This window comes from Enhydra lutris, unplaced genomic scaffold (genome assembly GCF_002288905.1).
Source record: "Enhydra lutris kenyoni isolate GAN:26980312 unplaced genomic scaffold, ASM228890v2 scaffoldscaffold17, whole genome shotgun sequence".
Taxonomy (NCBI): Eukaryota; Metazoa; Chordata; class Mammalia; order Carnivora; family Mustelidae; genus Enhydra; species Enhydra lutris.
The window spans coordinates 20,526,596-20,538,879 of record NW_019154101.1 but is presented as its reverse complement, the minus strand read 5'-3'; the positions used below and the strand labels follow the sequence as shown (position 1 = coordinate 20,538,879).

The 12,284-nt window shown below is 39.9% G+C and overlaps 1 protein-coding gene across 4 annotated transcripts in view; it reads right to left on the bottom strand.

Annotated features, from left to right (window-relative positions):
* LOC111147585 (nuclear receptor coactivator 7) overlaps nucleotides 1–12,284 on the bottom strand; it is a 169,532-nt gene that overhangs the window by 32,055 nt on the left and 125,193 nt on the right. For 3 of the 4 annotated variants that reach the window (XM_022503700.1, XM_022503697.1, XM_022503699.1), the window contains exons 9-10: nucleotides 8,786–9,831; nucleotides 7,977–8,145 (exon numbers count right to left, since the gene is read on the bottom strand). In XM_022503700.1, the coding sequence (XP_022359408.1) occupies nucleotides 7,977–8,145; nucleotides 8,786–9,831 (1,215 nt within the window). The remainder of the gene's footprint in view (nucleotides 1–7,976; nucleotides 8,146–8,785; nucleotides 9,832–12,284) is intronic. The other variant, XM_022503701.1, reaches the window with a different exon arrangement.

The window sequence follows — 12,284 nt, the reverse complement described above, 5'->3', positions numbered from 1 at the left end:
ATGGGGAGGGAAAGCTGAGCATCCCAAGCACGCCAGTCAGTATGTCGGATTCACCTTTCCTACCACTGAAACTCAGCCACATCCACAGAAGGGGCAGAATGGGAGCTAGAGATCCTAGTGATACAAAGTGGATAGAATAAGCTAGATGCAGTAATGGACCGAGGTGGGAAGATGACGAGAAGCAAGATTTTGTCCACATTCTGGCCCTGGGGACTGAGTAGCTGGTGGCAGCAGTTACTGTGATGGAGAAAACTGGAGGCAGGAGTTGTGGGGATAGTGGCAGGGACAAAAGTAGAAATAAGAGCCCCCATGTAGGGTATGATCTGCCTTGAGTTTATTTGATCCTTGGATGATCTAAATATTGAGAACCATCAGGTGTATACGTGTTTGGGGCTCAGTAGGAAGTTTTACACTGAAGATAACTGGACATGACTGACGTATAAGAAAGAATTAATTAGGTGCAGGCAATTGTATATATAGTGAGAACAGGGTATTTAAGGGGTAACACTGAATGAGGAAACAGAAGAAGAAAGGACTGGGAAGGAATGACAGAAAGAAAGAGAGTGTCAAGAAATGGATGACGGGAGGTGCCTGGGTGGCTCAGTTGTTGGGTGTCTGCCTTCGGCTCAGGTCGTGATGCTGGGGTCCTGGGATTGAGTCTCGCATCAGGCTCCCTGCTCTGCGGGAAGCCTGGTTCTCCCTTTCCCACTCCCCCTGCTTATGTCCCTTTGCTGTCTTTCTGTCAAATAAAATCTTAAAAAAAAAAAAAAAAGAAAAGAAAAAGAAGTGGATGATGGTCAATGGTATCAAACGCTATAGAATGTGAGGGTAAAAATAAGGACATAATAATTTCCCTTTGTTTATCACAATATGGAGGACACCTCACAGAATCTAGCATTCCATTCCAAATACAAAGCTGCAGGATGTTCAGGGAAGGATCTGGGTACTCTGTATGTTTAAAGGCTCCTAGATGATTTTATTACAAAGCTAAGTTGGGCATCCACCCATCTAAGCCATGAGTTCTTTGTTAACTCTACATACTTTCATCTCTGTGCTACAGAACACATTCCTTCACAAGCTTTAGTCCTCAATATTTCTGAATTTAGAAACAGAGATTGCTCCTGTAAGAGGAAAAGGTGCCAGACTTCAACTGCTCCCCCGCTCCCCCACTACCCCCACTCCCAAGTGCCTCTGCGTCTGTGGGTTGTTCACCAGTCAAGTGTGGGTTGAGAAAAGATGGTTACTGCCAGTCTAGGGCAATATCACTGTGGGGGCACTATTCTGGGAAACAAAGGATTTACACAGCTGGAGAAGAGAAGGGAATACCCGAGCTCAGGAATATAGTGTTTTTAAAAGATGCCAAGCTAGAAAGGTCCTAGGCCTCACAGGCAAAAACCCATAAAGTGACCAATCTTAGTAAAGTCACAGATTTAGGCAAATGAAGAAAAAGTGAGGAAGGTAGGCCATTCTGTAAATAGCTTTAACAAACAAACATGGGGTTTAAACTTTAGTTCCAAAGGCTTAGGTTATTTTTTTGTGGCAATGTGACATGATCAAAAGACCTTTTGAGAAGATTATTTTGGCCATAAGGTAACAAAATAGATTTTAAGGGGAGGAACTAGAGAATAGGGAGCCGTAGTTTAGGTTCAAGCACTGTGTTCACAGAAACGTCACATAAAATAAAGTCACCAGACCTTGTGACATGAGCTTCAGAGGAAGGAATATTGTAGTGTTCTGTTTGTTCGGAGCCAGATAATCACCGTAGCACGTAAAAGTTCATTCTAATAATAAGCCAATGCTAGAGTCAGCCTGCAACCAAGTTAAGCTACCTAATATTACAGGAAGGACACCATAGCCAAGCTCTTCATTTCTATACAACGTTGTCATTAGACCACCTCAGTTCAATCAGTGAGCACCCATGGGGTAGCACCCATAAAGTATCAGTCACTTCCTCTCCGCATAATTAGTGAAACACGTCTAGTCAGAGGGAGAGCACTTCGGCAAGGCCCAAGGATAGAAATCAATCTGGGGATGCTACAAATTTTATTCTCTTGCTAGTCAAGAAACGACCTTGAATGTTTGCAGTATCTCCCGTCCCTGTTTCAGTGATGTCTACATAAAGGGTATAATTACGGCAGTTTCAGCTGCCTGATCTAGTTAGGAGAATGGGATTTGAAATCAAATGGATTTGATATCTGCCTGTTTGAGCAAGTTGTCGAAAACCAGTACGTCCCACTTTCCTCATTTCTAAAAGGCAAAGTAACACTACACACCTCACAAAGCACTCCTGAGTTTTTTTTTTTTTTTAAGATTTTATTTATTTATTTTGACAGAGAGATCACAAGCAGGCAGAGAGGCAGACAGAGAGAGCGGAGGAAGCAGGCTCCCCTAGAGAGCAGAGAGCCCGATGCGGGGCTCCATCCCAGGACTCCGAGATCATGACCTGAGCCGAAGGCAGCGGCTTAACCCACTGAGCCACCCAGGTGCCCCAGCACTCCTGAGTTTTAAGTGAGAGAACCACCCAGAGCACCATGCCAGGGAAGGGCTCAGGAAACAGGCACTGAGCACTCCGCCTGCCCTCTTAGCCCTCTCTCCAAGCTGGGGAAGCTGAATGTTGAACTTGTATTCTCCCCTTGACTTAAGAGTGGCAATCCTGCTTCTGATGGTGGAGGTATCACTGGAACATCATTTAAAATTATGTGTTCAACCACAATAATCTGATGCACTTTATAAAGCTGTGATTCAGGCACCAGAATTCTATCAGGCTCCAAAGAAGCTTGGACTCATGGTTTAAAAATGAATACAATTTCAGACAGATGGCCATCACAAAAAGCTCAGGATGGGTAGCTTTCAAGCTTCACTCTAAATATTCCAAAGCTAAGAGTGAACCCTTCTGAAAGATGAGAAGAAGACACACAGATAGTTAAAAGGTAGATCCTGACCAGGATCTGCCATCAACCAGTCACTCCTAACCATACAGCATAGCTTTGATGACCAAGAGGTTACATATATGGTCTTTGTATGTGTGGCTGTTATTTCTGGAAATGTGAAAAAGGGAAATAAATCTCAAATTTTATGTACTACAGTAAAGACTTTAAGACTGACGGATATCAGACTAATATAGTCTAAATATATGTAAAAGTCTTTAAACACACACACACACACACACACACACACACACACACATATAAAGTCTTTAAATACATATAAATCTTTATGAATACCCAAGTAATCTCCTAGAATTAAAATATAAGTAGAGATAAAATAAATGAACTATATTCTATTATCCCAATATCAGGAAAAATAGCAGAAAATTAAACTAAGAAATTCCTATAAAAACCTATTAAGAGAATAACAACTATGAGCATAAATCTATTCTAGCTAGAGATAAGCACTGACTACGGACCATATTTAACCACAAAACACCTATTACTTGTCCATGGGATGGGTTTCCATTGACTATAGTTGAGGGAAATGCGGACCTAAAGAAAAGGCACTGCTGCTAAAAATGGGGTCTTGCTCTTGCTTCCATGCTTTCAGCTAGGCGACCATGCAGAACTTGTCCAGAACTTATCTAACTCTCTAACTGCCTGAGTTAGAGAGTCCAGAATCTCTAACTCAGGCAGTAGTACTTACTGCCCACAGATGGGATGTGAGAAGCATGCATACAACATGGATAGCACCTTTTAACAGGACAGCTACCTGTGAGCTCCTAGGTGTGTTACTCATTACAATTTTGAAAGAATTAAACAACTCAACTTTTATAAAATGCATCAGTTACTCTTGACATTACAGAAGGAAATATCATGCTTTCTAAAATAGAATCAACTTAACTTGTACTTGAGTTTATTCTAAGTGTGGACAGGCACAAACTCTAACTATCTTATATAAATCAAAGTGCTTGCTGATCTTAATGAGAAGCTTATTAGAGAACATGGTATTTTAGAATAATTATTAAATATATATTTGTACATCAAGGTATAAATAAATTTTTATTACTAAATAAAGAGCCTCAGGCCACTACTGACCTTACTATATAAACAAATATCATATATGAAGCACTCAGCTTTAAAACAAAATGTATTTATTTATTTTTGAAGATTTTTATCTACCTGTTTGAGAGAGAGAAAATAAGAGAGAGAGATCAAGCATGATCGGGGTAAGGGGGTCAGAGGAAGAGGGAGAAGCAGACTCCCCTGCTGAGCAGGGGACCCAAGTCCTGCTGAGCAGGGAGCCCAAAACAAAAATGATTTTAAAGTGGTGCCTGGGTGGCTCAGTTGGTTGAGCATCTGCCTTTGGCTAGCATCATGATCCCAGAGTCCTGGGATCGAGCCCCACATCGGGCTCCCTGCTCAGTGGAGAGCCTGCTGCTTCTCCTTCTCCCTCTGGGGAGCATGTGTTGCATAAGCAGCAACCACTGCTTATGCTCTCTCTTTGTCAAATAAATAAATAAAATCGTTAAAACAAAACAAAACAAAAACAATTTTAAAGCTGCATTTGCTTCCTTACCAAACTGATAAAGAATCATACGACTTAGATTTCCCATCACATGGAGAAAAGGGCACTCTGATGCCGGTGGTATACAAATTGTCACACACTTCCACGTGCCCTAAACATATCCCGTGAATTGGTAAGACTATCTTAAGGATTTTATAAAGATGTTTAATGTAATACTGCTTTTAATGGCAAAAAAATTGGAACCACCTAACATCCAAAGCAGGAGCGTCATTAAATCATTCAGGGAATGTATTAGGAGTGCTATGTTGTTCATATATCTGTAATAACATACTATTTCATGTAGAAAATGTGTATAACATTAAGTGCAGGAAAAAGCAGATTGCAAAATAAATTCTGCTCCCCCCAATATACCTGTGTGTTCAAGTGTAGCTAAGATTATTGTAGCATAATTATTTTCAAGTATAAAAAAATTTTAAAACACCCACAGGCTCTCCCTTTCCTTTCTCTTATTAGCTTACTTATTACATGAATCACACTAACCAATTAATTCAGTTTGGATTTAACATTTATGCATGACTTGGCAAATTCTACACAGTTCCTGCCATTTAATTCCACCTTATTTTAAAAGCTGGATAATAGGGAATCAATTACTCTAAAACATTTCACAGGTAGAGATCATAAGGAATTCGGGATAAAAAGATGTTTCAAGGGTGCCTGGGTGGCTTAGTTGGTTAAGCAACTGCCTTTGGCTCAGGTCCTGATCCTGGAGTCCCGGGATCGAGTCCCACATTGGGCTCCCAGCTCTGCGGGGAGTCTGCTTCTCCTTCTGACCCTCTCCCCTCTCTCATGCTCTCTCTCTCAGGTAAATAAATAAATAAATAAAACCTTAAAAAAAAAAAAAAAGGTTGTTTCAATATGAACAGGAATTATTGGTTCTTTCTAGAAAAAGAAATAGGGGCACCGGGGTGTCTCAGTGGGTTAAGGCCTCTGCCTTCGGATCAGGTCATGATCCCGGGGTTCTGGGATCGAGCCCTGCATCGGGCTCTCTGCTCAGCAGGGAGCCTGCTTCCCTTCCTCTCTCTGCCTGCCTCTGTGCCTGCTTGTGGTCTCTCTCTCTGTGTCAAGTAAATAAAAAAATAAAATAAAAAAAGAAGAAATAATCTCAGTATTAAGAAAAAAGACAATTGCATTTTTCACATAGAACAGTATCCAAATCTATGGAATACAATCCTCTCAAGTTTCTAAAAAGAACTAGGGACTATTTCAAGAGCTTTTCATAAGCTTCTAAAGGTAGACTCTCAATCTTATTTATCTAGAACTAGCCCAACACCTGCCCGGTCCTATGCACTCAGTAAGTATTCAGACATGATCTAACTACTTAATGCTCCACAGTGACCCATTTTCCAAATTAAGAAACTATGTTTCAAATGGATAAAGTACCTTATTCTAAGGCACACTATTCCTAGGGATTCTCATTCATCACTGCCTGATTTTGTGACTCACTATTCCACGAGCCAGAGCTGGGCAGCCCAAGACTCCACATGCCCTCCAGGGCAGGGCATGAGACAGTCGTCTTCTTACACCCAGGACAGCTGCTAGTACAGACTTGTACAGAGTCAAGGGGCAAAAATACATGCCTGTCAACACCACAGACCTTCTCATTTGTATTCTATCAATTTCGGGTTTCCTTCCAGATAAATTATTTCTTTAGGAGCAAGAAGGCAGCCGAAGGCAGCCATTCAACCGACTGAGCCACCCAGATGCCCCTGAGTGTGGGACTTCTGATTTTGGCTCAGGTCATAATCTCAGGGTCCTGAGATAGAGCCCCACCTTGGGCTCATGCCTAGCGTGGAGCCTGCTTGAGCTCCCCTCCTTTTCCCTCTGCCCCTACCCACCTCTCTCTAAATAAATAAATAAATAAATAAAATTAAAAGCCCACAAAAACCACCTGTATTAGAGATCAAAGAGAAGTATTTCAACATTACAGATTTGTTCTGGGTTAAAAAAGGACAGTAATATAATAACTGCATGTGTGGGATTGCTATACTTATTCTAGAAAAGTCCTTGGTGTGCACGGTTTCATTAAAGATAATAAAATAGATTAAAAAACCACAATTTCCTTATATCATAAATAATACATATGCCCAAAGAAAAGTGATACTTATAACAGGTGATTCTTCTGGTTGACTCTGTAAGTCCACCTCACCAGCAACATGGATGAAAGTTTCAGTGCTCTGTTTTCCTCATCTAAAAAATCAGGAGTGGGCCCAAATCTCTAAGGAATTGTTGACTGTGAAATTTGATTTTAGAACTCTCATTTTACCAGGTCTTCAGAAACTTAACATTGCTTCTGTTAAACATTTTTAAATAAAAAAAGACATTCATTTTCCTTTTAATCTCTCCAATATCCTGAAAGTTTCCATGAAACACCATGGCAGTTGCAGGCATGGGTAGGAAAGTATAAGACATAAACAAAAATTTTGTTGAACGTCCATGTTAACACAGCTTTGTATCTAAGACAGAGAACAGATATGGGCAAATTCATTAATTAAAATCCTATTAACTATTTCTCAGGTTAAACTATAATTTATTAAAACAGGGCAACTCCCTTGATGAGAATTATTCTGGATACTAATCAACCAGAAGGTGTGCCCTTGCTTGGAATTTAATTTTGCTTTATTAACAGTTCATGCCTAAGGAAATTTGCTGAGTATATTCGTTCTTGGCAGGTGTGTTAGCCAAGAGGTCTGCCCAGATGATAATGTTAACAACTAGGTAGAAAGAGGAAAGATATGTGGGTTTTACAATTTTGAAAACTAACTGCAAGACAAAGACATTTTTATTCTACCACACATACAAAAGGAAAACACTTAATTTTTCCTAAAAATAGTATCTCCTATTTTCTATTATAAAGATGTCCCCAGTGATGTACCACTAAAAAAATTCTGTACCATTGGGCCTGCCATCCTAGACTCATATAACCAGTAACACTTCTTCTTTGGCAGTTTTAAATATACAAATCTCTCTAGAGGGTACAGTCCTTCAGACCCACCCAGGTGATCCCACAACATCTCAGCTGCTCAGTCACTGAGACTCCCTCCTCAAGGCCAAAGCAACCATAAGTTCCCTAGAATAATAAGCACCTCAAGAATTGCACCCATGCCTCTCTCCTGCCCTTAGAGAGGTTTCGATCTGTTCCACAGTAGTCTTTTATTCTCGACAGAATTGCACTTCCAATTACCAGCACTTGAGAATATCTAAATCTTCCTTCATTTAAAATTCAACTGTGTAGGAAGTCATAAAAGGGTTTCAGCACGGGTGACCTCAAATTTGCTAAACTGAAGCCACTCATTGGCAGAAAACGACTCAAAAAAGTCCTCCTAGAAATTCTAAAAGATACAATTAAGAGAAATGTCTTATTCAAAAATAAGATTAACTATTTAAAGAGCTAAAATAAAAAAATCAAGGTACAGTTAGAATCTAGTAGCCCAACATTTTCCATTTCAGCCCCCAATTACCTCTCCCGAGGAACGGCAAACCAGTACTCTGGCTGCTTTCTTCGTTTGCCATACTGCTGGACCATGGCTGCGCTCTGAGTGGCAAAGGATTTTCTCATCGGCTTTCCTACTTTAATGCACAGAAACATGGGTGGGGTCTTGCTTTTCTCCTCTTTTGAAGGAAGCATATCTGAGTCATACATGGAAAAAAAAAAAACCTTCCTCAATATTGACAATACTGGTGAAAGTAAAACCTTTCAACTTGTAAAGAACAGTTCCCAATCCCCTCTTAGTGACAAAAAAATCAAAATATATGACAGAAACACCATCATATTAGAACTAATCACATTTTCCAGACCTTCTTTAGCACAAAAAGGACAAGGTTTGCAGTTTCGGTTGGTTCTGCCTCACAGAAGATGCGACATGCTGGGAATAAGCATAAAAACCCACGCAATGCGGCACTTCACAAGGATACCTCCCAAGGAATGACACTGAGGACCCACTTACACCATAAGGCAATCAGGCTTAGCACTGAATTATCTTAAAAAACATTTCAAACCCCTTTAGATTTAAAAGTTCAAGGTGAAAAGGAAAAGTTCCTTGAAATTAAAAAACAAACTACTTTTGACCTAGAAATCTAGGTCACAGTTCAAGACCAAAATAGATACTATTTAATGCTAAGTTTTTCCCAATTAATGTTATCAGTAAAGAATACCGTCTGTTGAGAGAACACCATTCTCAAACAATTGTCCTAATCTCGCTTGTATTCACAAGTTTCAGAAAGCCAACGGTACAGCAGGCTATGAAGATACTAAAGAGAAGTGGCTTACCTTCAATGGGTACCTGAATTCTCTTTAACAGCCACAGCTGAATTTCGGACTTATTATCCATTTGTGCGCCTTGGCAGCTGTTGTCCAGAGTAGATTCTGAAGAGGCGTCTAAAGACCCTTTATTCACATTTTCTTCTGTAGAAGGCGCCAGTTGCAATGGGAGGGACACTCTGTCTTTCACCCAGGTTTTATCTGGCTCCTTACTGCCCTCAGTTGGGGGACCACCCACCTGGGGAAGAGAACTACTAAGGGTGATATCTATTCCCACTGGCTCAGTCTTTTTGTCATCACTTAACTCTGCCTTCTGCAAGTTTTCAGTTAACTGTGACCCTTCTTTGTTCTTATTAAGGTAATACTCAATGAGTTTAACTTTATCAAGATCTTCATGTATGTTCAGTGTGTTTTCCACCTGGCCTTCCGGGGAACCAGACTGCTTGTCCACCTCTGGCATTATATCTTGCTTCTCACAGGTTTCTAAATCTAGGGCCCCCTTCAGTTCGGCATCATTATCTGCTCCTGAAAAGTTCAGGGCTGACTGGACCTGCATTTCTGTAGTAGAACCGATGATGTGGGACTTAGCCTTCCCTACCTCTCTTGGGTCAAGAGAAAGGCACTCCTTTGAGGTGTCTCTTTTGTCCATTCCACTGTCGGGTTGAGAAGAAAGTTCTTCCAAGTCAACAAAGTCATCATCTTCCCCTAAAAGGGAATTTTCTTTGGCTATAGATTCAAATGCAGCACGAGTGTCAGAAGGCTCCTTGCTGACCTTAGTCACTGTGGTAGATCCACTGGTTGCCTCTGTAGAAGATTCCAGTATCTTTAACTTTCCTGACAGAGAGCTATCTGAGGGCTTCATGTATGTGTGTTCTGTTGACGTCTCCAAAGGCCTTACTGATTTGGAATCTGAAGTGATGCTTCTCTCCCCATTCTGCTGCCGTTTTTCCTTGTTGAGAGACTTGAACTTACTGAAGGGGTTGATGTCTTTTTCTGAAGCCAGGTCTTCCCATTCTCCAGGCCTGTACAGAGGACAAAGATCCTGAGGTAGGTCACTGTCGGGGGAAAAATGGTGGGTGCACATGGAATGTTAAAAACAAAACCAAAAACAAAATGGAGGAAAGGCAAAAATTAAAACAAAACCCAACCAAAAACTAAAACATAAATATACCACAACTTAAATTTATGTTGAAATGATTTCAGAATAAGGAAATGAAATCAAGAAATTGACTTCAAAAATGAAACATAAATAAATCACATGAAGGGGTAAAACAAAGAACCATGAGAGCTGCATATCCTACTAGAAGGACATGAATGATTTTTGAAGTCATTTATGAACATGGAGATATCACCTACCAGATTTTTAATGATGAAACAATGTTTCTGATATTCATGAAGGAAACGACCAAGGAAATGTTTTAGTACTATGACCTAAATTCTTTAAGTACTCAAAGCTGTTCCTTTTTATAAAATAGGATATAAACCAACTACATTAATTCTGAATGGCTCATTGACTGAGTAGCTACTCATTTAACTGTTTTATAAATTACTAGCCCTGAACCCTAACTTTGAGTTTCAGCACTTGGACCTGATGTTTCCAGTAACAGATTCCTTCTACTCCTGAGGGAGATGCAAGAATTTTGTCCTCTGTATAGTGACTATACAGCACTTGCTCCATTTTACACTTTAAAATTTATAGAAAAGAAAATCAAGTAAGCTCTTACAATACTTAGGTTAAAATTCTTAATTTCTTGAATCATAACGACACCATTTTACTTTATGGTAATGGGCACTGGTTTATCAGCTGAAACATACTGTCCCTTAAAAACAGATGCTTTTCTACCCAGATCTGAATGACACAAGAATATTGATTAGACATGTTTTCCAAAGTTTAAAACAAATGCTCGGGAAATATAATATTTGAGCCTTGACTGGCACGATTGTGCATAACCTGTATTTTCATTTACCTTAGTACTGATATGGGATTTAAACACAGATATATAAAGACCCTTTTTAAAAAGAACATTTTTAGATTTCAGAAATAATTTTGTTTTCTAAAAAGGCTAGATCACATTCAGGTACTACTTTATTACTCTGGCTGTCCAACAACTAGGGCAAGAAAGCCACAAAGTACCAGGAAGTCCTCAAGTTGTAAGAATACCCCCCAGACTTATAAATCACATGCGTGGAACATCCATGCTTTTTCCAATAGCAAATAAAGGCCTACATAATAGCTAGGCTTTGACAGATGCTTGAAAACTTCTTTAGTTCATAATTCATTTCAATTCAATAAGCATTTGTTGAGCCCCTACATGCCATATGCTAAACGATGATTCCGACAGTGTCTTTGCTCTGCAGGAACCTGCATGCCCAAGAATGTGCTACCCAACACTAGCATCCCGGGAGACATGAAAGATGCTCCAATCCCAGAGTCAAATAAACTAGTGTCATGTGTCCTAATTTCCATTTTAGGACCCCACACTTAATGTGGCATAGAAACTCGGCTCTTCACAACGCTTGGTTAATAAGCCAAACTTTCTTCCATGAACATCCAAGACCCCATCTCATCTCTCCCTTCTCTGCCCAGTTGGCTCCCACGAACAGATGGGACTGCACTCTGCTCAGCCTCCTATATTACCCTGTCCACCCCTCCCTTCCTCCTCATCTACCTAGTCCAAGTGGGGATTAATTTACCTGTTTTTTTGCGCTACAGCTGCCAAGCACTGTTGGGGCAAAGTACACAGTGGAGTCAACTGCCATGACTGTTAATGTTTTCTAGACTCCGCCAGACACCCAAGGGTGATCAGTAATCCCTCCAGTTGTTCCCTTCCTATTATCTGTCTGTGGCAGCTGGACTTATGAAATAGCCCACACACAAAATACGAAGCGTGAAGGGGAGGATGAGGAGATTTTACACACACACACACACACACACACACACATACACACACACTTAAAATGATTTGCATATTGCAGTCAGATCATTTGTACTTGTTTTACCAGACAACTTCTAGCAATAATGAAATTTGAACCTATTTTTAACTTTTAAAGAATTGTTGGAGTGCTGAAGTCACTACTAATTTTATATCACACTGATCCCACTCACACATTCTATTTTGCCCATTGGTGCACAAACTGTTCTCTAGACTGAAAAATCTTCTTCACACACTTGCATCCAAGGCAGGAATCTGCACCATTCGGAAATAAACTGAACACGGTAAGAGCCAATTCTTATCTCTTCTCTCTCCCTCCAGCTATAGCATTAACCCTGTGCCCCAGGTCGTTAAACGCAGTCTCACAATGAGGGAAATCTTTCTGTAAAGACGTACCTTCCTTTTTTATTATTATTATTTTTTTAAATTTTCAATGCTACATTTTATTATTTTTCATAACTTTTGTTTGTATACCTGAGATCATATAGTGACATATTTTTATGCTGCCTTTTTATTGACCAATATATAAATTATGTATGTTAATTACATACTTAGGTTTAAAATAAGGGTAATTT